Raw genomic sequence first — 23240 nt, 5'->3', positions numbered from 1 at the left:
GTTCTTCAGCAACGAGGTTGAAGCTTTCTTGAGCCATAGTAGAATCACCCTTCCAGCGGAAAGTAGCGAATGAGCTATCTAAAGTTGTAGCGAGGTCTTCAGCACTGAAATCGAGAGGATCAAAATCGGCATTGTCAGCAGCAAACACAGCGGCCGTGAAAAAAGCGATGGCAGTGGAAATAGTAAAAATGGCACGCATTTTTGTCTTGAAGAAGAGAGAAATAACAAAAACAAAAGAAAGATAGTCGATTGCTCGAGAGGAGAGAGAGGTTTTATAACAAGGTGAAGATCTTCCATATTTTGGCTGGTTGATTATTAGATATTCTAATCAACATTCCTTTTGGATATTTCTTTTAATTCCCTCTGGAAAGTTTATTTATCCTATTTAAAGACATACTTGTAATATCGTCTCAAATCTCAACTAAAACTATGTTAAAGAGAAATGGTTTGTAGCAATAGTAGAAAACCAATACACTCAGGTAAAGTATGTTGCCTACAGATGTATTACATAATAAAGAGAAAGGGGGGAGTCTCATACATTTTTTATTTCATAAATTCCAAGGAATTTCCTTGCATTGTATTTCAAATATCTGAGACAAATCTGCCCAACCTGAAGAATTGAAGACCAGCCATTTGGATAAAGACATGCTTCATATTATAGAAAGGTAGTACTTTATCGATGCATAAGGCTCATTGACTATAACTTACTAACAAGTTACACATATGAGCTAATCAAAAGAATTTAGATATCGTTTAAAGTGTCCAAACTCTATCTTGAATTTCAAGATTCAGTTACCTATAAAAGGCATGCACAATTCAGCGAAAACTGCAATTATTCTCTCCCAGTGATGTTGCACTTTTGATTATCTGGGAAGGTGTGTATTGACAAGTTAAAGTACTAAATGATTATCATAGATCATCCTACTGTTACGTACTGCAAGAAATGATCTTCATTAAATCAAGTCGATACCATCTCTTTATGAGCAAAAGAGTATCTCAAACAAGGGGGATGTCATTCAAGATGAAAATACATTATATCAAATACAAGAATACAAAACAAGTCAAGGTCTATTTGTGCTTATTTTAAGGTTTTATCAAACCAATATCTGTTTAGTTTATCACGTAAAAGGTTAACATTTTTGTCTGTTATATTGATCATAGTCTAGCATCTGTTATAATCACCACGCACACACATAATACATACAGAGTGTTGGGTTAAGGTATTTATACATATATGCCAATATGGGTATCAAGTTTTCGCATGTTGCTAGATTTATTCATTCGTGTAATCAGGGGGGAGGACAAAAGTAGATCAAATAATGCTCATTTTTATGTTTGAAAACAACTTTGCTATTAGATCCCTTCTTTTTCTTTTTCTAAACAAACAATACACACAAATAGAGACATACGCTAAGAAAAGACTGAATAAGAGTTGGATATAAATAGTTTTATTGGTACAAAGCGCCTATAGGCTTTTGAGTAGAATCAGGCGCGATTGACCTATGAGTGATATTTGTAAAAGCGAAAACCAATCCAATCATTTTTCGAAGGGATGGTCGTTTCTGAACAGGTTTAATTTCTAAAAGTTCCATTTGTTTCTTTAATGAGACCAGTCCTCTCTCAATACCGAGGATATGTGTCATTTGCGTCTTTGCTTTTTGAGCTTCTGCTATAATATCCTGACGCTGCTGAGCCTTTGATGCCATACACATGCTTCGTCTTTCGGAGATGTTCTGAAGCTTGTTATGAATACGTTCGTGTTCCTCAGCTGTGACCCACGTATCTGATTCCACCAGACTGTTCCACTTTTCGATCTCGCGGGATTCAAGAGCCATGACTTGTACTAGTTTTGCCTGTGTCTCCGATAGGTGTTGTTCATACAATTGAATCCTCTGTTGATGCTGAAGCAGCTGTTGATACCGGTTATTTTTCATCTGAACAAGCACTTGATAACTTTCCGTCCATGCCTTCATTTAAATGTATAGAAAGATGGAATAATTATTTGAAAAAGACACAAAAGTATGTACACCCTATTATAAATTTTCTCTAAAATATCCGTTGTATGCTTTATAGGGAAACTTTTTGTAAAGACACTTGTTTATTATTGCAACGGAAGAAAAACCATGTCCATATCTTCCTGTGTCTCTGTTTGTCCCACGTCGTCATCGTTGTCATCATCTGAGGGCATCCACATGTTAAATCGATGTGGTTTTGAATTCTTTTGCTGTGGATGATGGTGATTATTTACAGTGTGCCTTTGGTTTTTCACGGAGAATTGTACAGGTGACCTAGATCTTCTACTTACAGGGCGCTTTACCTCTGGTTCAACTGCAAAGTGAATAGGAGGTGTCCATTTGATGAGTTGGTGTCCATATTGTGGTATACGATCGAGACTAAAAGTAGATGCGGCCTTATTACTATTACTGCCTACGGATAATGTGTGAACGGTATTATCGTGAATATGATGATAGTGATGGTAATGGTTATGCTGGACTCGTTTTTGATGGATTTCCTCTTCCAATGATGGGTTTGAAAGTCGCTTGGGCTCAACCGGTGTAGCCAGTCGCTGCTGTTGATGAGAAGCATAGTGGTACTTACTCCAGATGGGTGTATTTGGACAGTCTGTTACCGGATGCACCTTTTCACGAGAGCTATAAATCGGTCTTTGAGTGAGCCACGCGTTCTCTGTGGGTGACGGTGACGGTGGTTCGACGTCGTGCAGAAATAAGTCAATGTGGGTTGTTCTGGTGCTGGGCCGACTAAGCAGCCGGGACATCGGCCGATCCCAGTCAGGACAAATCTGGTGTGGTGATGTGGGTATAGGGAGCAAGTCAAGGGGAGTGATGATGGATTTATGTGATTTGCTCGAATAGAGTCCCCTGTCGATCGGGATGGATTCATGTTTGTCTGGTGGAGTGATCGGCTCGATATCGAGAGGAATGACATTATGCACAGGTTCGTCTGTTTCTGAAAAGAATGCGTGCTTTAGGGCTGTATCTGCAGACCAGCGATAGGTAGGGTTGAAGAGAAGAAAGTGCCGTAAGAGGTCAAGCATGGATTCGGTTGCACCTGGTATGATCGTTTCCAATGGTTTTGGTATACACTAAGAACATGAATCAATAAGCATGTATTGCATATGTGGTGTGTGTGTGTTTGTAAAGGATGATTTTACATTTGGGAATTTGAAACCTATTTTATAAGCTAACTTGACGCCTTCCTTCCATTCCCCACCACCATCCAAAAAGGATAAGGTTGAGTGAACTGCCTGTTCGATCTCTGCCGCTGTCTTTTTTCGTGCGAATCCTGGACTGGGTCTTTTTTCGGGTCGTACCATTCTGTGAATCTTTTTACCAATGGTCAATTTGTTCCCCGGACTTCCCAAGATGTCACAAATGCGGTAAATTTGATCCACCTCTGATTCACCAGGAAACAGCGGTTCTAGGGTAATCAATTCAGCAAAAATAGCTCCTACAGCCCAAAGATCTACAGGGGCAGAGTATTCGGTAGATCTAAGCAATACTTCTGGTGCTCTATACCTTCAACTGTATTAGAAAGAGAGGCAAGGTGTTTTTACTCTATCCTTATTTACCATCTTGTACTAACATATTCTGTGTAGGGTGGTCGACTACTCAATTCCCGAGCCAAACCAAAATCGGCAAGCTTTATAATTGGTTTTCCTGCAACATACTCTAATAATAGATTCTCTGGTTTCATATCTCGATGAAAGACATTATGATGATGTATATGTGAGACCGCTGATAATATTTGATGTCTAGTAAATAAGACTGGTTAGTAGTTGCTTATCTTAATAAATACTAAACAATTACAGAATTGTCCGTAGTTCACAGTGACTTAGTGGTAAATGTTGTTGTCGTCTTTCTCTCATCAGTTGATATAGATTGCCACCATCCATAAATTCCATAATAAAGGATAGATCACCATTTGTTGAAAAGAAGCTGTCATACATTTGGACAATATTTATATGTGGGGGCACCAAGTCTAGTAATTTGGGCTCAAACTGATCTTGACAGTCTTGTATTTTCTCATACTTCTTCTTCATCACCTTTACAGCAACCTAAAATCAATGTTTGTTACATAAGCATATCGTAATAAAGCGCATAATTTCTCAATTTACAATTTTTTGACTTGTTTTATGCTTTGCTTTGTGCACTGTTCCAAAAGAACCATCTCCAATCTGCTCAATGAAATCATAAAGTTCATGAGGTGATCCTAATTGAGTCATTTACTTCAATACAATAGAAAAAGAAAAAGAAAAAAAAAAAAAGAAAGAAAAATAAAGCGGAAGAGAAATTATAAACGAATGAAAAAAAAAATCAGGCGTCTGTTTTTGTTTCCTTTTGTGTGGAAAACATTCGATATGCTTTATCCATCTAATGGCATTAAGATGCGTATTAATAGATATAAAAAATATATGTATACTATTACCTGTTCTTTTAAGTGAGCCTTATTCTCTTGTCGATAACAATTCAAAAGGTTAAATGAACATCTACACCAGGCTTCTCCTTTAAGCTTATGACTACTATTTTTGCATTAAGGGATAGCCTTATTTATTAAATAATCCTCCTTCTTTTTTCTTTCCTTACCCAAAGTAACATGTGATCCCTTCATTCCAAGTGACTACAATCAAGTAATACAACTCATTCTGTGGATAATTATGCTGAGTAAAAGGAAAGAAAGAGAGAATGTGAATAAGGTGTACAATGTGTAATAATGAAGATTTACCTTTTGATAGAGTCCTTGATTCATCATCCATTCAAGACAGTCAAATGCTTCAGATTGATCATAGGCTAATGCTGTTGATATAATCATACGCGTCCATCTTGCATATACATCGATTGTTTGCTGAGCGAGTTTACTTAGTCTTTGGAAAGACTATAGGAAGAAATAAATAACAAAAGTGTATATAGGACATGCTTTACCTTGAGCAACTGGAATGCAACTATAAATAACATTAAATATATATTCTTTTATGTTCAGCATTACCTACTTTTTTGTGGACATTGGTCACTTTGTATAACAATGCCTAACTCCCAAAAAAGAGTTAGTATTTTTTACATAAAACTATTGACTTTACAAATCATGCGCTCCAATACAACAAATGAATGGCTTTCCAAATTTAGATAGACCTAAGTAAATAAGGTTAGTGTATTCAAAATTGTCCTATCCCCCTTCCCCTCATCTCCTTTAGATTACATTAAACGTTTCAATGGCTGTATCAAACTGACCTTGGCAAACATGAAACTCAATCTCAAACAGTCCTACAAGGGTCTTTATACATTCAGGTAATTGATCATAATGTTTCTTTAGTGTCTGCACGTCATTTCTTATGCACTCCTGGTAATAACATTAAGTACTACTACTACTACTATTACTTCTTTCGGTTTACTATTACCTTTTGTAAGCCCAAGGACTTTGAGCAAAGTGCCATGAATACATGAATCAGCCTTTGTTCTTGAGTACACTGATCCATACTCTCAAATATAGATGTGAGCTAAGTAATAAAGAATGAATAAACATTTCTCTTGAAGGATAAAGGAGACAGTTACCTTGTTTAAAACACAAAAGAGACGGGTACCTTCTATCATTTTGCCGACGCTGAGACAGTATAGACCTAGATTCCAAACTGTACCTTTCATCCATTCAATATGATTCATAAATACTTTATCCTGACTACATGTACATAAATAGTCTCTGTTTCTTCCGATAATTTGACAAACTAGTGTTCAATTCGTAAGACGTAGACATAACAATTAAAAGAAAAAAACAAGCTAACCACGTCTGATGTAATTTGATATTGATCTGAAATTCAGATATCTAATACAGCATAAGAAACAGTTATGAGTTCTCTTTTTAGACAATTACTTGATCTGTGAGCTTTCTTCTTTTAATATTTCTTCATAAACAGTTGTCTTGACGTATATAATACATCTATAAAACAAAGGTCAAAATACGAAATGATTATATAAATAAGCCATGTACCTTAGAGCGAATATCAGTTGCTTTATAAACAATGTCTTGCATTTCAGCAAAGATTCTTGATCACTGTCTTTTATTCTTTCCTTGGTGTTTTGCAGCACAATATGTTTTAGGATATGTACTATCAATTGGCATCTTTTACCGTGCTTTCCCAAATAAAAAAATAATCAATGGCTGCTTAAAGAAGAGAGAATAAACAGCTACCGTATACAAATAATCCAAAACATCTGTGAACATGGTTGGCTTAAAGTCCTGGGCTAGTACTAACTTGTCAACAAAAGAAGCCGCTATATGTGTCCTTGTTAAATATGCCATCTTTTACTGTATTTTAACTTTTTTACTTTTTGTGGGATTATCGCCGCTTTGAATAGACCATTGAATAAGCCAAAGATAATCCCGAGCGTAAGGTCCCTTGTTGATTGCACTTATCGCATTTTCCAAGCATGTACATGCTGCTACATAATCGTCGCCTTTTGCATAACACAGTGCTAGTTTCCTGATTGTAAAACAATCAGTCTTTGATATTATTGAGCAAAAAAAAAAAAATACACCTTGCCAGAATTAATGTATTTTGCTGACCCTCTGCTGTCATGGTCATAGTACTTAATGTATGGGAATACCAAGGTATAGCTTTAGTAAAATTTTCTTTCTATGTTACAATAAGTATAAGATACGCTTTAGTGAAAAAAAGCATACGTCGTTAAAGTAATCTCCTGTTCTCCATAGCATCTTTTCTAGAATTAATATTCTTTTTATGTAGTCCCTTATATCTCTATTACCAACTGTATAGACGCTAAATCCATTTTATCGAAATCTTTGGCCACTAAATAGATACCTATTGATAATATTAAGCTCTGGCAAAGCCTCTTTTCTTTTTTAATTTTAACGAACCATCCATAACAGATTTTATTACATCCTCGTAATTCTCGTTGTCATTCTCAATTGCAAGTTCGTAAAGTGTATATATTTTGAACAAATAAAAATTTCCCACAGACACATGCTGGACTTCTTGATGCCTACGAATAAGCAGCTCAATGCCATCCATAATGGACATAGCACTAAGCAATGTGTCATTTTTTTTGTAAAGAAGAGGAAGTACATTAGTTTGACATACCTTATGCGTTGAGATACTTTGTTAATAATAAGCCGAAGGCTATGTGTCATCGCTAGTTAATACAGATAGTATATCTCTCTGTATGTAAATGTGTATATACGTACATGGCTATTTGTGATGTTTCTGAAATGATGATATTCTCCACCATTTCAAAGAATGCTGTATAATAGAGGTGATTATGATAGGAAATATACACGCGTAGAGAACAACTTACTGGTTTCAATTGCCATCTGGCTTACTGAGCAAGTTTTCAAGACAGCACATATCTTTGCAGGATAATATTTTACGTGGTTTCTACTATCCTATAAAGAGCAACTATAAGCGGCGTACATGTATGTAATAACATCTTTACCCGCGCACTGAACTGATCCAAAACTTGCTGAAGAACGCATGAGTCCTCTTGATTAATTACCAGGTCGTCTTTTTGAGCACATTGGACTACATTGAAATACAATAAGTATCAAACAAAAAGGATAACTTGTCTCCAACCTATAAGCTCCAAAAAGTACTCCTTAGTGTAAAAGAAAGTTAATTCAGATTACATATCACGCATGCTTATCTTACTTGAAGATGTATAGGTAATCTACGGCTTCCTGCTATAAATCGAATATTTGATATCCACCGTAATACGTCTACCGACGTTATATTGACTGCTTTCATCATGTCGATTCCTGTACATAATAACATGTGATGTGTATATATTATCTAAATTAAAACACATAAATAAGCTGCGTGAGTCAAGTGTATATAAAGATGATTTACATGTTCTTCAATCATTTCATAGGGAACAGCTTTTATAATATCTATTTTACTTTTAGCATTCATAAATTTAGCAAGTACTAGATTTACCATTTGACTTTACAAAGAACTCTTGAGCTTCTGACCATTTACAGTTTATTGAAGCCTGTTCACCAATAAGTATCTTTAGTATATTTCTAATAAATGAACTTTTTGTAGTATACATGTTCTGCCTTGTAAAGATAACATCTCGATAGGCATCGCAATTGAATGGGGGATAAGTAAGTATAATCTTCCGTATGTGTTTCATCTAACAACTAGAATACCGAATGGTTGATAAACAAATAAAGTATCATCTATTTAGGCATATCTTACCTTATTAAACTCTGATAAAACTGCATCGGTAACATGCAATATATCATAATCTTGATATAACAGTAAGTACTTTGTTTAATTTTTCCCTCTTCTTTGTTTTATGTATACCAAGCCATGCTTTCAGTGTAGATGAAGTTATATCCAAGTATTGCCAACGATTATCTTCCTTCCAGCGTCCACAATAAAGAAAGATGATATTAAAAACGATTTGCCGCACTAATGATTCTATGTTGTCAATAAAGTTTTCATTCATGTTTTTCCTACATGTAACTATCGTATTCATATTCAACTTGCTACTCATATTAATGATCTCATTCCATAACCTGATGGCTATATTGACTTTCATAAGCTCTTATTATCACGTTTTAACAAAATAAAGGTACCATTTTGCAACAAGCCAAAGTCATTGTGTTTATCAAGGCTATGCATCTCTGTCCAGACTCTTTTTACAAACAAGTGATTTTCAATCAAATCGCAATCAATAATCTCCTTTATAAGGTCTTTATGCCTCCCTTTAGTCTCAAGAATGTATATATTTTAATGCCTTCTTTTATACCACTTAATTCACTAGGTGACATTGTATGGACAACAAAAAGAAAGAAGAGTAAAGAGTGATATTTAGTTTTCCACAATTTTATTTCTTATGCTAATTTAAGACAATTCTAGTTGGATTGTGATGTTGTTGTATTCAAGAAAAGCTCTCTTTGTAGATTGTGGCAGATAGTCATAAAGCTCTTTTGGATGGAGTAATTCGGGTTTTCTTTATAACACTATCGCGCTTGGTGATATTTTTGATAATGTTTGAAGAAAATAAGAATGGACTTGAGTCATGTTTTTTTGTTGTGTTGCTTTTGCATTGATAAAGATGTTCAATTGGTTCATTGATATCTTGGCATTGATCACAAGTTATAGCGGTTCAACTGCATTTTCTATTCACCCAAGCGCTAAAACCCATAGCCAAGCCTATAGCTGCAAAAAGAGCTTCTCGCGCAATACTTTGGGTCAAAGTAATCAAGGTTTACCATAGTTTATTATCTTCGGTCTAATGGTTTCATGAACCTTGTTACTAATCGAATCATGATCTTTTTAGTTAATTCAAAGATAATAAGTCGAACGTTTTTTACCAAGGCAGCCAGCCAATAATTGACCATGAGCACCAAAAAGCTTTTGAGGGGTGTATTTATAAAGTCTTCTTGGAAAGTCACCTGGTAAAACAATGCAACCACTTGCATTGAGCCCATAAAGCAAATTTGTATGCGCTACTGTGAGAAAACATGTGTTATTTAGCAAATTCCATTACGGTCATACCTTCTCTCATTCCATTAAATAAATGAATATATGAATTTTCTTTGGGTCAAACTTTTTCAGAGATAATAGAATTATCAAGATCTGTCAAATCTTGATATTTAAGCCTAAAAAAGCCAAATTCTCATCCTGCATTCTGTTATTTGGCTCAATATATGAGTGGTTCATCGTAAGTACTCTATGGTCAAGTTTAATCTCAGATCACCAGCAACTTGTAGCGTGAGTAATAATAGCATGTGCCAGGCTGATAGTTGCTACGGCATGATGATATAAAATAAACCAAATGGACATGCCGCTGATAGTACTAATGATGATGAAAACAAATAACAAGATTGCCTAATTGTCTGGTATTTTACATATTGGCGCAATTTTGACTTTGTGTCAACCATAAAAATGATGCATATTTTACATGCATCGTTAATTTAGAAATAAGGGAGAAAAAAGGGGGAAGGTCGATAACCTTTTTTTTTGGGGTTAACGAAAGAATGTTCTTTCTTGCTTGAAGTTACTTTAAGCTTGCGTTTATTCATATATATTGAAACCTAGTTACCGTTGCTATGCAACTATTATAGTAACATAGAAAATGTACTTTATTATGCAAACAGTACCTACTGATTGGTCAAGAAACGATTATCATTATCCCAAAGGCGTCACATGAATATTCAAAAAAAGAAAATTTCCCTTTATTTTTCTTTTCTTTTTTTCTTTCTTTCTTTTGAATAAAAGGATAATGAAAAGACAATAACTTAGAATGCTACGTCCATCCAAGCTATTTGTCTCTTTTCACCAGCTTCGGCATTATTTCCAAACCAAAATATCGGAGCTGGTACATCCAGTGAACAGTAATAATCAGCTAATACATTATAAAACCTCTTTTACGCAGCAGCAAAATGTACAGCAATTTTTTGCAACCATCTTTCATCGACCGTCTTCAACGACAGCAACAAACATATTACCACCACAACATCAACAACAGGCTAAGCTATTAAAAGCAATCCAACAGCATTTTCCTGTCATGAAAGTATTCTCTCCTCCACCTAATTATGCGGCAACTATGTACCACCAACGACTTGGCTTATGGAATCAACAGCAGCTTCGTACCATGATGTCTGCTACAGGACCATCAGGACCTACGTCTGCAGGACTTACCTGGGGTTTTCCTCGTACGGCTGTTGTAGGCGCAGGGCGTGGAGGCCCAGGGTTTACTCGCCAATTTTCGACTACGAAATCTCCCTGTGTAACAATTTTTCAGAATACCACTACGAACCAACAGCCAAACATCATTACTCATGTCTCCTCTCGCATCTTTTCTCCCGCAGGGACCAAGATGAATGCTCCCGTTACATCTGAAGAAAAGCAGCCTTCAAAGGTAACCTCTGTAAGCCCCAAAAAGCAGACAGAAGAGAGCGAGGAGCCCAACTATGACCGTATCTTTGCCGCCAGAAATGCTGCAGGCATGAGAGAACTCGTGGACATGGAAAATGATGATGATGTCAACCATTACGTATTTCACTTGGACTCCAAAAAGCGTGGATCTGCTCGCCGAGACTCAACTTCTACTAAGCGCGCTGATACTCAAAAGAAGCTTGATTGTATCATTCAGCACGATGAGCTTTCTTCTATGCGTAACAATGTAACTAACAAGTCTGCAAAACGTAAGGCTCTTCTACGACACGGAAGAACAAATTCTGAAGGTAACTCGGTGCGCAAAAAGCCTGATAAGTCTGAAGAAGATAAAAAGAAGACAGTACTATTATTAAGCAACAGTGAACTTGAATCGATTACAAGCACTACTACAACGACCGTGACCTCGACGATCTATTTATTGATCACACTTGACACATTACAGTTTTTCAATTGTCCTACAGACATCGAAAGCTTGGTGGACTCGTCTTTTATTGATTCAATAGAATCTCTCAACAAGAGCTATCAGATACACATGTATCACGTGCTGACCTTACTTAAATGCCTAAAGCGTCATCCAGAAAAATTTAAAGTGGTGATAAGCCAAAGCGAATTGCGGATCTATTTCCCTACCCCTGCTCCGCGAACAAAGCAAGACGCTATTAGACTATTAGAGACTATAGGTATTACTTCGGATGATAACTACTGCTACTCTATCGAACAGGATGATCAACCTGTCAAGGCAAATGTTCTCGGACCGGATTACTTTAAAGATGTTCAGCTATTTATTGATCATATCGATAGTTTAATTGAGAATGGGCCAGCATTCAATAGCAAACATCGTAGGAAATAGATGGCTCTTTCTTATCACACATATATATATTATATTATACTATGCTCAAATAAATATATGCTTATTTTTATTCCTTTTCTGTTTTCTATTGGAATTAAGCATTCTATATATGTAAATAAATAAATGTATTGGGATTAGTGGTATCTACCAGGCAGAATGCCACATCCGTAGGTATGACGATTTTCATAAAACCTTAGAGTTGCTAGGTAATGAAACTATATAATATGTGAGTGATCTAGCCTATATGGCTCCTAAAATAACTTACAAAGATGCCTAGGCAGACAAAAATATGCCAGATGGCATGGCTCGTGAATCCAGCAAAATCGAATTCACCAGGGTACATCCTTTCAGGGAATCGATTTGCATCTGTATATAAGTCTGTTAGTATAAGCACATTTAAGTATGTGATCTGTAACTTACAAACAATGACACCAAGGATATACATGATAACACTAAGTGATGCTAAACTGAAGAAGCTCAAGGTTGATTTGAATCCATTCAAGAAAATGAGATGTAATACTGGTATGATGCTGGAAACAGCCATGGACACAAACACGGCGATTCGAAGTGGTCTATACTCTTTTGTATCCCAGCGCTTTAAAAAGGGGGCAAACATCCCTAGACTACCGATCGCCAAGGTGAACATCATGTATCGGTTGCGCATAATGGGCCGACAGTAGTATCCATAGTACTCGGATACAAGTACGGATGCGGTGATTAGAAAGGCAATACCCATGTAGTCTAATGTGGCCGTAAATAGTTTGACCTGTCGATGTGAGTGACAGATAAAGGTATGATAGAGAGACGAGCAAAACAAGCATTTTAGTGCGGCCACACAAAAGGTAATTAGCACGGTTCTATCGCTGAAGCTTGCGTCCGAAAAGTGGCTCTGTTTTATGTGGTTAATATTGATATTACTCGGCAAGAAAGTGTCACTTACATTAAATCCATAGATACAAAGACAAGACATGAATATAAATCCTAGCAAGTGGCTCCAAATATTGATTGTTTCGTTGTGAATCATGAATATGGATTTCAAACATGCATTAGTTGTTTGATAGAACCGATACCTAAAGCGTCAAAGTCAGCATATATGGCAACCCTTTTGTTTTTTCGCTTCAACTCACCCTGACAGTATATATTCATTTTCCTGCCATTCTTTTGGCAATTCGTGAAACTGTAGGAGACGCTGGGCGCCGATCATTGCAGCTTTCGCACAGTCCCAAGTCTCGTGTACTTGATCGTCCATGTATTGGAGAATTCGAGTACTATCAGCATCTTCTATCTCCTTGATCTTTTTATTGACAGACGATAAAATCTGAGTAGAGATCGAATGTGACCTGGATCTGGCTTGGTTACTGGAGCCTGAATCGATAGCAGAGCTAATAGCTGTTACGGATTCTGAGCCCATGTTGATAGGTTGCCTTTAGAAAAAGAAAAAAAAAAGAAAAAGAAAAAGAAGGGAAAGGTAAGGTAAAAGAAATAGATGGAAAGTGAGAGAGAGAGAAAAAGAAAGAGAAAGAAAAAGTTAAGTTCTTTGCATTCTGAGTTAAGCCCATCGGACATTGATGCAGAGGTATTTCAGCGTATAGAACGTCATAAAAGCACCAATTTTTGTGGAGAAAAAAAAATCCCATATGAATAGCGATGAAGGGTCCTTGTAAGATCGAAACAAATCAAATCACCTCTCTTTTTTTTTTGTTAAGCTTATCAGCTTAATGTTTTCCCGCCAATCAGTTTTTTTTACTTATTTTCTGAAACCCCTTCTTTCTCTAAATCTTTATGAGCCACACAAAAGATGTCAGAAAGGGTTAGTCCTGAATGCCGTAGGATGACCCATATGTGTTAATAGTCATGTGTCGACTTCTAAAGGATTAACATTACATGCACTATAAAATCATAAAGATCACGTTATTTTTTATTTTTTTGTTCAAAGCTGTCAATTTATGTAGTGTTTACTCTAGCGTGAGTATTTACCTGATCTTATTCATTTTTTTGGTGTGATTTTTAGTGTGTAAATTGTTACATAAAAAGCATTGTTAAAAGTAGCACAAAGATTCCAAGAAAAAAAAAGGACTTAAACTTGATAAAGGTCAATAACAATAATAACAATAAAATGGACTATAATCGTACCAAAATATGTTTGCTGGCTTTTCAAGACAGCACAAAAAATATTAACGGCTTAAAGTAGAAGGGAAGAAAGAGGAGCCACAATTATACCGTAACTCAGCGATCTGGCAGTCAGCAGTAGTAACTGCAATATGGCGAAAAGTGATTGTTTTACACATCATGCTCTCATCTCCATTCCATCCACAAAGCAGCCAATGAACAGAATACTTGGTTGACTGTCATAAATATCATTGTTCCTTGTAATGAATTGCCGTAAAGATGAGTGGCTCACTCGGCGTTTTAGTGATTGTCCTTTTGAATCTAATGATTGGTAGGTTCCGCTGCTGAACGCTACAATGACAGTATGTGTTTTACCTTGGCGAGTCCTGATCATCTTACCTCTAGTAATGAACGAGCTTAGTTTGACAGCAGCTTTGTCAACATAATCAATCCTTTCTTCGTTAACCAGGCTGCGATCCATCGAATTATACAGGCCATACTGTTGTAGTATGTCCTGTCTAAATTAATTTTTCCGCGAAATTCGGTGAGTAAATTTTCTTTGAAAGACATCCAGTATTGCATGTAGAGGTCTCAGTATTAAGCTACGGGATGAGAGTCGCGCTTGAATATGGAAAGAGAAAAGTTGGCCTTGAAGCCCATTATAGCTATTGATTGTAACAGAAGGAAGATAATCGTGATGTTTTGACCGTAGATGATGTTCGTAAAAACATCTACTCTATATGAAAATCTCTGCGACACTGCACTAAATAATGACTAAAAGAATATACGCCATATCAGGTTCAGCAAAGTCTAAAAAAAAACTAGGGCTTATGTGCAACCAAAAGTTGATTTATCGTAAGGTATTGCTTTGTATTTTATAAAGATTGTTTGTATTAAATATAAATGCTTTTATTTATTACCAAAGTTCAACTTTGTTATTTAAAAAGACCACTTGACCTTCACACGGCCGTCTTTTTTGTGTGCAATCTTCTTGAAGGCAGCAGGAGAGAGATCAATATCGTTTTTGTCACATTCTGGACAGGTATCAACAACCTTGACAGTAACAGAACCTCGTTCGCCATGAACCTTGATTTTTTCACCACAAGGCTTCTTGTGCCCTTTACCCATACGATGCTTAGAAAGAGCAACTACCATATCGTCATTATCGGCATCTCCACCACAGGATGGTTTTCCTGATTTATTAACGCTGTAAAAGGTAGCGTGACCAGATTTTTTGGCACTACGGGCCTCAAGGCTTGCTGCTTGAATTACAGTGACAAATACGAAAAGAGCAATGACGATAAGACTGAGATGCATATTTAAACGACCAGCGTAGATGTGGAAAAGAAAAAAAAAAAAGTAATGATTCCAAACACTTGCTCTTATATACCCTTTTTTTTTTTTTGAAAACTACTCAACAAAACGGTTTAGACAAAGTAAGCGGAGATGGTCTATCAACCAGCAAGAACAGCCGCGCTTCAATGGTTGACATGCGTTTTGATTATAATTCCTTTTATAACAGCAAAGTGATATCGTAGGAAAAATAACGAGCTATTAAAAGACACGGTTTCGTCCTCTTTGGTTAAATATACAAGTAGTAAAGGTGGTTATAGCATTCTTTTTTTTTTTTTCTGCTTTAGTTTGCAGAAAAAAATTTTTTTTCTGAATGGATCCTAATGCGGGAACAATTGATTAATTGAGCCCAGGCCATCGTGTTACCATAGCAATGGCATTGTTCTCTTATTGTAACATTTAACACAAAAAAAGTGTCTACTGTAACATGGCTCCAACGACTGATCTTGAACTTTCATTGACATTATACAATCGCAAATCTTTAGAATATTACCGAGTAATGGATTGGTACCTCTTTAAACAATGGACCGGAAAAGATAAGTGTACAAGCTGAGGTAGAAGCGTAGAATAAACTAGAATTATGCCGGATAAATTAATATGAAACATACAGGGCCACACTAAAGGGTAACAAAATAAAAAATTGTTGAATCGGATTCTACACAGATAGTAAGATAAATTAAAGAAATAAAGGAATATTTTTGTGTGCATTAGGGAAGAAGTAAAATGATATACATGGCTTGGATAACTAAAAGGAAGAGAAGTATCTGAGTCGATCGCAGTTAATTAGAGGTAGAAGTCAGTGCTAAGGGCTAACACACGCTACATTTTATTTAAAGCAGCTTGAATTTAGTCAGTATGATATTTCGACCATGGTTGGCATGAAGCGCACAACTGTGCAGGTTGCTATCGATAGAGTGGCTTCTACTAGCATCATTTTGGTAGGAAAGGGCACAGATAGGCCCTCTACCTTCGACGAATATACCCAACGATATTTGGAACAGGTAATCAGAAGAGATTTGTTCCAAACAATTGGTACTCTTAAAGTCAAACTCCGTCTAATGGACAAAGCTATTTGTCGTTCCACTTTGAAGAAATGGATAAAGCAGTTGGACTTCAGGTACCATTCTCCAGCAAGCAAACCCAAGTTGACCGAGAAACAGAAGAGAAAACGTCTTGACTAGGCCAAAAGTCATGTTAACTGGACCAATGATCAATGGAGACAGGTGATCTGGTCCGAAGAATCAAGATTCTGGGCGTTTGGCAATGACGGTAAGCCAAGAATCTTGAAGAAGTAAGGTAAACGTTACAAGATCTGTCACCTTTCGAGAACTGTTAAGTTTGGTGGAAGAAGTGTGGCTATTTAGTCTTATTTTTGAGCTGGAGGATATGACCTGTTAGTTTTTATTGACGGCAATATGAACCAAGGTTTGTCATTTTTTAATGGTCAACGCTACATACACCAGAAAATAGGTCAATGCTACGGGTGCTTCTTCTAGGTACTACATGTAAGGCTGTCCAGTTTACTCTCTTTGATATAAGTACGATATTATCATAATTGCATGTGATTGATCTTGGCTCTTTATTGATCAATTGACAACATAAAACTAGAATAAATAGCAGCATTTCTTTTTATCTCTTCTTCTTCTTGAAAAGAAACACAAACTAAGATGGTGAAAAGTTTTGTTGGGCAACATTTTAAGTAGTATCTGTAGATAGCACCCGCATAATTAGTCTAACGTCTGGTGCATGTAGTGTTTCCCTTTTTTAATAGATTGCTGGTAATATGGTACCTCGTTATTGAAGCGATGTCAGAACATCATTTGGCCGCATCATATATCCACCCTTTCGTAAAGGGTTTGTTCTCATCGTCAAGAAACAATATTGTCTCCCATTGGTAGTACGATCTGCTCTTTTATTGCTTTTCTTTTTTAAATGCTTTCTACAGCTCGAATATGCGTCTGATTATCAAACTGATGTATATGATCAATACTGCCTTTCCTATACAACAAGTATTGGTCAAAAATACTACCAATCGTTTGAAGGTTATTGATTTTTATCGCCTTGCTACGCTTGCCAAAGAAATTTTGCGAAAGCATAATTTGAACGGCGTCATCTACTTCTAGGTAATTGGTAAGCGAAAAACAAGAAAAAAAAAAAAATAGCCAAGCTTCCTTTGTTGGAGGACAATGCACAAACCGCAAAGTAAACTTTTTTTAATGCAGGTGGTACGTTGCACTTTTTCTACATGACTGAACAATGCGGCATTCGGACTTTCCTTGAACTACCATCTGTGACAATTCCTCCGGTTATGAATAATTTGACGTGCATTGTCACGTATCTGGACGATCTCCTCTCTGTCAAAGAAATGCACGAAAGGGTCAAAAAGGAATCTGCACCACGACCACCATCAACAGGACAACACTTTCCATTCGATCTTGCCCAAACGAGCCGAGCGACATTACCCAAAAAAGAAAATCATTTCCACGTTTATTCATCACTGATTCATCACCATGATTTTTTCCAAATGTTATTCCTATACCCTATCCATTATTATGCATATGTTCGTTGGACATTTATATCTCTTGTGAACGATTCCGTCTGTTCTGCCAAAATAAAAAATAATTTGTTTGGCTGCTCCAGTTAAAATGCTCTTCTTCTGGTGCTATTCAGGCATTGTCTACGCAGTTTTATCCGCGCCCTGCTTCACACATTTTAAAATACGAAGATGGTATGCTTTGGTATTCGTTACGTTTTTTTGACCACAAGAGTGGGTGAAGTCGAACTTAAAAAAATAAAAAAATAAATAAAATCGCCCAATTCGAATTAAAAGAGCTGTATCACCCACTCATGAACTTTCTTGGATTTAGGTAAATGAGGACAACTACAAAAAAGAGAGAAGGTACTTATATTAAACAGTTTTGGAAAGAAGAATAATAAAGGAAACAAGCGCAAGGTTATTATACAACAATCTGATAAACCGCTTTATTTGAGTCATCCTTATGTGAATCATATGCTTGTTCAAGGAAACTTCAAAACCATTGTGGAGTTGCCTAAATATGTAGACATGAATGAGTGGTTAGCATTTAACAGTAAGAGCGATAAAGAAAAATAAAAAATGGGAAGAACTAATCTGGCAATAACAGCATTTGAGTTCTTTAATCATGTCAACTTGTTTTATGGATCCATCACAACATTTTGTACACCACAGAGTTGTCCAACGATGTCAGCAGGAGCAGGGTAAAAAGAATATATTTTTATATATAAAAGTGCAAGATGAATTGATGCTGTATTGGGTACAGAGTAGAATATACTTGGACAGATTCATTATCAAAGAAAGCTAGATTGAATGCACCACAGTATATTGATTCAATGACGACAAGCATTGAGAATACATTTAATGACGAGTCCATCTTTCCTACTAAATCGGGTGTAGAATTCCCCAAAGATGTTGTGAATATCATAAAGAGGATGTTTGGGCAGATGTTTAGACTGTTTGCACATATTTATCATGAACATTATGATAAAGTACTAAGCCTAAACGAAGAACCACATTTTAATTCATTATTTGCACACTTTATATCATTTGCAAGAGAATTTGATTTATTAGACAAGAAAGAATTACAGCCATTACAAGAATTAATCGACATTATGCTCAAGAACGGTGTCATATCGTAACTAAAAGACTAATGAATAAAAAATAGTGTATTATTCATTTTATACTTACCGAGGCGTTAAGGAATGCACTGCCGTTATAAGCAGCGTATTAAATCCAGGGAGCACCGTTAGTCTTTTGGAGATCTTTTGAAAGAGGATGACTTTCATTGTCATGTTTTGATTTGTAAACAAAGATACTATATATATTTAATGCACTGTTCACATCGCGATTCCAAACAGTACCACAAGATTCAGACTTGAGGACAGAGTGTACTCTTCGCTTTGATCCGGTAGTTGAGATATTGTTTAATTGTTTGAATTTGCACTTGTTACAGATCTGACTTGCTAAATACTCGTCAACCGAAATAAATTCGGTCCCCTCGTTGGATTGTTTGCATTTTCGTCTTATTTCTTCAGTAATACGTTTTGTAGGTGCATATACCAATTGAGTAATGTGGTCAACTACTTCTTGAATCAAGTTAACGAACTTGGGATATCTGCAGGCATTAGCCAAAGATGTCTTGATTACAAAAGGTTTCTCGGCAATATCTTTAGTCTTTGGAAGCTTCGCTTTTGACTTATTCATAGGACACAACTTGCTGGAGGAGCGAGAATGATTGGTTCCACCACAAGAAGGACATCATACTTGTTTTCGTTCATTACTTGTCGTCTTGTTCTTTTCTTTTTCCTTTTTAAGTGCTTCAGTCTTATCAACCTTGTCTTGATATTTCTTAGAGGTCATGATGGGAGCAGAAGTACAGCTAGTGAAAGGAATAGGAGCAGGTAATGCAGCTTGAGCACTGGTATCATTGTTGACTGTAGGCATAGGTGCCTTGCCACGGGTAACAATATTTGAAGGACCAGGAGAAGATGCGTCTTCTTTAACAGCTTTCAAAGTAGTACGGATGTTCTTATTTATTACAACAATCTGTTATAAACAGTTGGAACTAATAAATATTACCTTTACCTTTCTAAATAATGGTGTTCCTTGAAAATCATTATCACTTGCTTCGAAAGACGTGTTCTTGAATAAATTTGTTTGCGTTTGTGCAAAGAAGGAACCCGCGATCGACGGCTTATGGACACTTAATAAATGCCATATCGGCCTTATAGCTTACATACCTTTCCCCTTATTTCGCTTTGCCTTTGGAGACGAGGGGTCATCGTCTTTTTCGCTTCATGTTGAAGTAAAAAAAAGAAAAAGCAACTGCAGACAACTTTGTCATGTTAAATTAACGATCGACAACATTTTTTTTATTAATTTATCATGTTTTTTTTAATAGTAAAATGTAAGAATGAAAAAATGCTTCACTTTTGATACATTGTGAATTTAACTGTGATCTTCAAAGTAGTTATCTTTATAAAAGTAATGAATAAGGGTAATAAAATGACACACGATGGTCATGCATCATCATCTAAACACTAGGAACAGTGATTGAAAAAGTAACGGCAAAGAAGGAAAAGAAGAGGCCCAAACTCCAATGCCATCCCTATGTTCCATGACGAAATAGCAGTGCATAATTTGTACACATGTATGCAGCATGTGTCTGGTTGATACGTTGAAAGTATTGCTCAAAATCATGTTCTCAACGGAGACTATCATTTCTACTGCTGCTTCCGAAGGTAAGAGCGATGTCACGGAAGCTTCTGCCGCTATACTCAATAGGAATAACAGCAGCAAACTCCTCCATTATTGGTAAATACTAGGCAAGCCTGTCACCTCCTTCAGTGAAGCGCATTCTCATCGATGGTCTTATGAAAATATAAGGCGATTCGCTTTCGGTAGAACGACCGCTGTTAGATCTATCTTCACTGTTAATGCTAGACTTTCATGGCTGCTCAATATCTCATACGCATGACGGTAAATACATGCGAAGGGATTGCACTGGAAAAGCATAGCTGAAAGGTTTCTTATAATCTCCTGATTCATATTTTCATTCCATATCCATATCCTCTGCTCTCCGTGCGCTTAGACAGAGCCTTTTCCCAAGCAGAAGAACAGCTCCAGTTACGCTACAGTTGATACCAGAGATTAGCCACCTTTGGGCCCCGCGACGATCTAGCCTTGGGATCTCAGGTGTCAGCGCCTGATAGATTTGACAACACCTCCTTCTGGTTGCCCTCATGTGCTCATTGGATAATCCCAATCCCCACGCGGAAATCCAATGCAGTACCTATTCAAATTGTCAAGGCCCCTCTTGATCAGCTTTGTTTTATATCGCACAAAGACTTCGAATTGCTAACATAACCACGCCATCCACCTTTGGCTCTGCCTCATTCACTGCTTCTTCGACCTCAGTATTGGCAAACTTTTTGATCTCCTACACCTCTCAAGGCCATCACACCATGGTTTCGCCTGTTACATGGCTACATTCCTACGGCTGCTTTACAACATACCCGGAATCCCAGCGTGACCACCTCTCCATTGGGCAGACTCTGCCAACAAGACGTTGAAACACACCATCATCTCTTTGTAAGCTGCTCTCTCAAACTCAGCTTCTGGTCCTTCATTTTTGAGGAGTATTCTCTGCTGGACAAGTTCTTTACTGCAGATGAAATGTGGTCTGTACTCACTTCTTTTATTCCGGTTGACGAACAACCATAGGCGATACGGACGTTCTTTGTTTCTTTGGCATGGGCATCACAACAATCTGGAAATACCGCTGGCGTTGCGTCTTCGATGACACTCCGTGGTATACAACTGCAGTCGTCAACAGTTTCGAATTGGCACATAGCGGACTCCCGTCGTCATTGCCTTTGAACGGAAGTTATCTTCCACTATAGACACATAATTTATTTTAAAAATTTTTGTTAAATAAAGTTTACACTTTCATACAATGTATGTATATATGTATAGAGTGATCGTAATCGTAATAATAATAAAAATACATTCTAGTTTTTATAGTTGGGAGTTTCTTTAAATGCTATAATAGCCTTTAATCCGGCTGTGATAAACATGTAGATTCCCTCTGTGATGAATTCATGTAATCTATATTGTTGGTCGGCTTCTAATCCAATCTTTAAGCATTGAATACCTAAATTTTGAGCCTTTTCTGTTATGCAGTATTGTTTATCTATCCATAAACACAATTGTATCATATAACCAAATAGGAAGGTAAAAATGTCTATCAACGTAATCTTAGTCTTCTTACAGGTGCAAATGGCTCCTAAACTTACCAGGTATAGGTGACTGTTTGATAAGCACAGCCAGTGTTACAGTCCATTCAGTTAGATATTGACCAAGCTTTTTAAATCGAGTCATTGGATCATCCAAGGGCTGAGTGGTATTGGTTGTATTACTAGTGAAAGTTGTTCTTGTACTGTTACAAGTCGTACCTGTTGCAGTAGTAGTGTCACTTGAACTGCTATTTTGCACAGAATTGCTGTTGATAGCGGCAGCATATGCTCTTGATGAAACTGAACTTAGAGTAGAAACTATTCTTGACAGGAGCATGCCATTTTGACCGCTGTCGTCGTTGCTCTCGCTATTGCTGCTACTATCTTTGCTTTCTTGGTTCTTCTTTCTTGGTAATTGAAGGATGCCTACTCGCTCTTCCACACTTTACATAATCTGTTAGCTAAAGTTAAAGCATTTATTTACTACATACCTTGTCAACTTTTCATGCAATATTCTCTTTGTATTGATGTCTGATTTATCTATTACACATAGAAGGGAATATCAGGAAATGATTGGATAATAAATAAGCTACTAGTATTTACTTGGTAATGCCATAATGAGTTTATCTACACCAGTTAAGTAAATGTCCAATGCGATAGATTCGTTTCCTTGATCATATTCATCTGCAGCAATAGAGATCAACTTCATGCCCTGAGATATTGAGTGTCTATCAGCTGCTGCGTGTTTACTACTTTTGAATGTATTTGTCACATCTTCTTTGATTTTTTCAGCGAATGCACTCATTTCCGACGTCCAAGAGGTACTAGGTGTCGGTATAGGGCTATCATAAGGTGGTGGAGCGGGAATGTACTCGGCACTATAGCTCATCTGTGGTTGACGATACAGACTGTTGCTATTGTTATTCGCATACATGGCTAATCGACTACTATGGTTTGTGTTTGTTTTGGATTTCTGTTTATTTGAGCCAAGTATGTTTGTCATTTTATTGTTTAAAATGGAAGTAACTAAAGATGTCATCAATGGTTTAGAATAAGAATGAGAAGAATCAAAAAGAAAATAGAAAAAAGTCTATTTATACTTTTTAATTTTTCACATGTCAAACCATATCAATTACATTGGTTCATCTAATTCTTCATGATTCCGTTTTCCCCTTTTGTCACTATAGATAACAATCACCATTGAAACGGTTGCCAAGTGAA

General features: G+C 36.7%; 11 protein-coding genes across 11 annotated transcripts; 3 read left to right on the top strand and 8 right to left on the bottom strand.

Moving 5' to 3' along the window:
• Positions 1-1448: 1448 nt before the first annotated feature.
• RHIMIDRAFT_234792 (uncharacterized protein) lies at positions 1449-1973 on the bottom strand (the record flags this gene model as incomplete). The annotated part of the gene is made up of 1 exon (XM_023608228.1): positions 1449-1973. One exon carries the CDS (start codon positions 1971-1973, stop codon positions 1449-1451), a length of 525 nt encoding a protein of 174 aa, XP_023469153.1.
• Positions 1974-2054: 81 nt separating this feature from the next.
• RHIMIDRAFT_88871 (uncharacterized protein) lies at positions 2055-3547 on the bottom strand. The gene has a single exon (XM_023615832.1). The coding sequence runs from the start codon at positions 3053-3055 to the stop codon at positions 2102-2104; it is 954 nt and encodes a 317-aa protein (XP_023469152.1). The 5' UTR covers positions 3056-3547; the 3' UTR covers positions 2055-2101.
• Positions 2845-4257, bottom strand: RHIMIDRAFT_88866 (Pkinase-domain-containing protein). The gene is made up of 4 exons (XM_023615831.1): positions 4136-4257; positions 3828-4075; positions 3590-3772; positions 2845-3536 (listed from the first exon to the last, which is right to left on the bottom strand). Exons 1-4 carry the CDS (start codon positions 4241-4243, stop codon positions 3104-3106), a joined length of 972 nt encoding a protein of 323 aa, XP_023469151.1. The 5' UTR covers positions 4244-4257; the 3' UTR covers positions 2845-3103.
• Positions 4258-4273: 16 nt separating this feature from the next.
• On the bottom strand, positions 4274-7270 carry RHIMIDRAFT_272589 (uncharacterized protein). The gene is made up of 21 exons (XM_023612321.1): positions 7216-7270; positions 7129-7150; positions 6889-7013; positions 6777-6832; positions 6694-6726; positions 6549-6646; positions 6339-6493; positions 6202-6284; positions 6001-6143; positions 5884-5949; positions 5795-5835; positions 5568-5737; positions 5414-5512; positions 5215-5355; positions 5096-5147; positions 5009-5044; positions 4941-4960; positions 4744-4893; positions 4605-4678; positions 4447-4540; positions 4274-4391 (listed from the first exon to the last, which is right to left on the bottom strand). Exons 3-21 carry the CDS (start codon positions 6893-6895, stop codon positions 4335-4337), a joined length of 1575 nt encoding a protein of 524 aa, XP_023469150.1. The 5' UTR covers positions 6896-7013; positions 7129-7150; positions 7216-7270; the 3' UTR covers positions 4274-4334.
• A 1730-nt stretch (positions 7271-9000) lies between these two features.
• Positions 9001-9293, top strand: RHIMIDRAFT_88843 (uncharacterized protein). Its single transcript, XM_023615830.1, has one exon. The coding sequence runs from the start codon at positions 9054-9056 to the stop codon at positions 9249-9251; it is 198 nt and encodes a 65-aa protein (XP_023469149.1). The 5' UTR covers positions 9001-9053; the 3' UTR covers positions 9252-9293.
• A 958-nt stretch (positions 9294-10251) lies between these two features.
• On the top strand, positions 10252-11853 carry RHIMIDRAFT_88829 (uncharacterized protein). Its single transcript, XM_023615829.1, has one exon. The coding sequence runs from the start codon at positions 10281-10283 to the stop codon at positions 11784-11786; it is 1506 nt and encodes a 501-aa protein (XP_023469148.1). The 5' UTR covers positions 10252-10280; the 3' UTR covers positions 11787-11853.
• A 67-nt stretch (positions 11854-11920) lies between these two features.
• Positions 11921-13197, bottom strand: RHIMIDRAFT_234788 (HlyIII-domain-containing protein; the record flags this gene model as incomplete). The annotated part of the gene is made up of 5 exons (XM_023608227.1): positions 11921-12001; positions 12052-12152; positions 12207-12675; positions 12727-12856; positions 12914-13197. 5 exons carry the CDS (start codon positions 13195-13197, stop codon positions 11921-11923), a joined length of 1065 nt encoding a protein of 354 aa, XP_023469147.1.
• A 1637-nt stretch (positions 13198-14834) lies between these two features.
• On the bottom strand, positions 14835-15212 carry RHIMIDRAFT_198525 (uncharacterized protein; the record flags this gene model as incomplete). The annotated part of the gene is made up of 1 exon (XM_023606295.1): positions 14835-15212. The coding sequence occupies one exon, from the start codon at positions 15210-15212 to the stop codon at positions 14835-14837; it is 378 nt and encodes a 125-aa protein (XP_023469146.1).
• Positions 15213-18095: 2883 nt separating this feature from the next.
• RHIMIDRAFT_234785 (uncharacterized protein) lies at positions 18096-18923 on the top strand (the record flags this gene model as incomplete). Its single annotated transcript, XM_023608226.1, has 4 exons — positions 18096-18115; positions 18165-18337; positions 18392-18485; positions 18548-18923. 4 exons carry the CDS (start codon positions 18096-18098, stop codon positions 18921-18923), a joined length of 663 nt encoding a protein of 220 aa, XP_023469145.1.
• Positions 18924-19011: 88 nt separating this feature from the next.
• On the bottom strand, positions 19012-20066 carry RHIMIDRAFT_248607 (uncharacterized protein; the record flags this gene model as incomplete). Its single annotated transcript, XM_023610541.1, has 4 exons — positions 19012-19497; positions 19549-19830; positions 19870-19977; positions 20025-20066. 4 exons carry the CDS (start codon positions 20064-20066, stop codon positions 19012-19014), a joined length of 918 nt encoding a protein of 305 aa, XP_023469144.1.
• A 1613-nt stretch (positions 20067-21679) lies between these two features.
• RHIMIDRAFT_289843 (uncharacterized protein) lies at positions 21680-23162 on the bottom strand. Its single transcript, XM_023613676.1, has 4 exons — positions 22623-23162; positions 22511-22559; positions 22080-22462; positions 21680-22027 (listed from the first exon to the last, which is right to left on the bottom strand). The coding sequence occupies exons 1-4, from the start codon at positions 23056-23058 to the stop codon at positions 21795-21797; spliced, it is 1101 nt and encodes a 366-aa protein (XP_023469143.1). The 5' UTR covers positions 23059-23162; the 3' UTR covers positions 21680-21794.
• Between the last annotated feature and the right edge of the window lie 78 nt (positions 23163-23240).

The sequence above is a fragment of the Rhizopus microsporus genome, assembly GCF_002708625.1.
Source record: "Rhizopus microsporus ATCC 52813 unplaced genomic scaffold scaffold_3, whole genome shotgun sequence".
NCBI classification, from domain to species: Eukaryota; Fungi; Mucoromycota; class Mucoromycetes; order Mucorales; family Rhizopodaceae; genus Rhizopus; species Rhizopus microsporus.
This window is presented reverse-complemented; position numbering and strand designations above follow the sequence as displayed.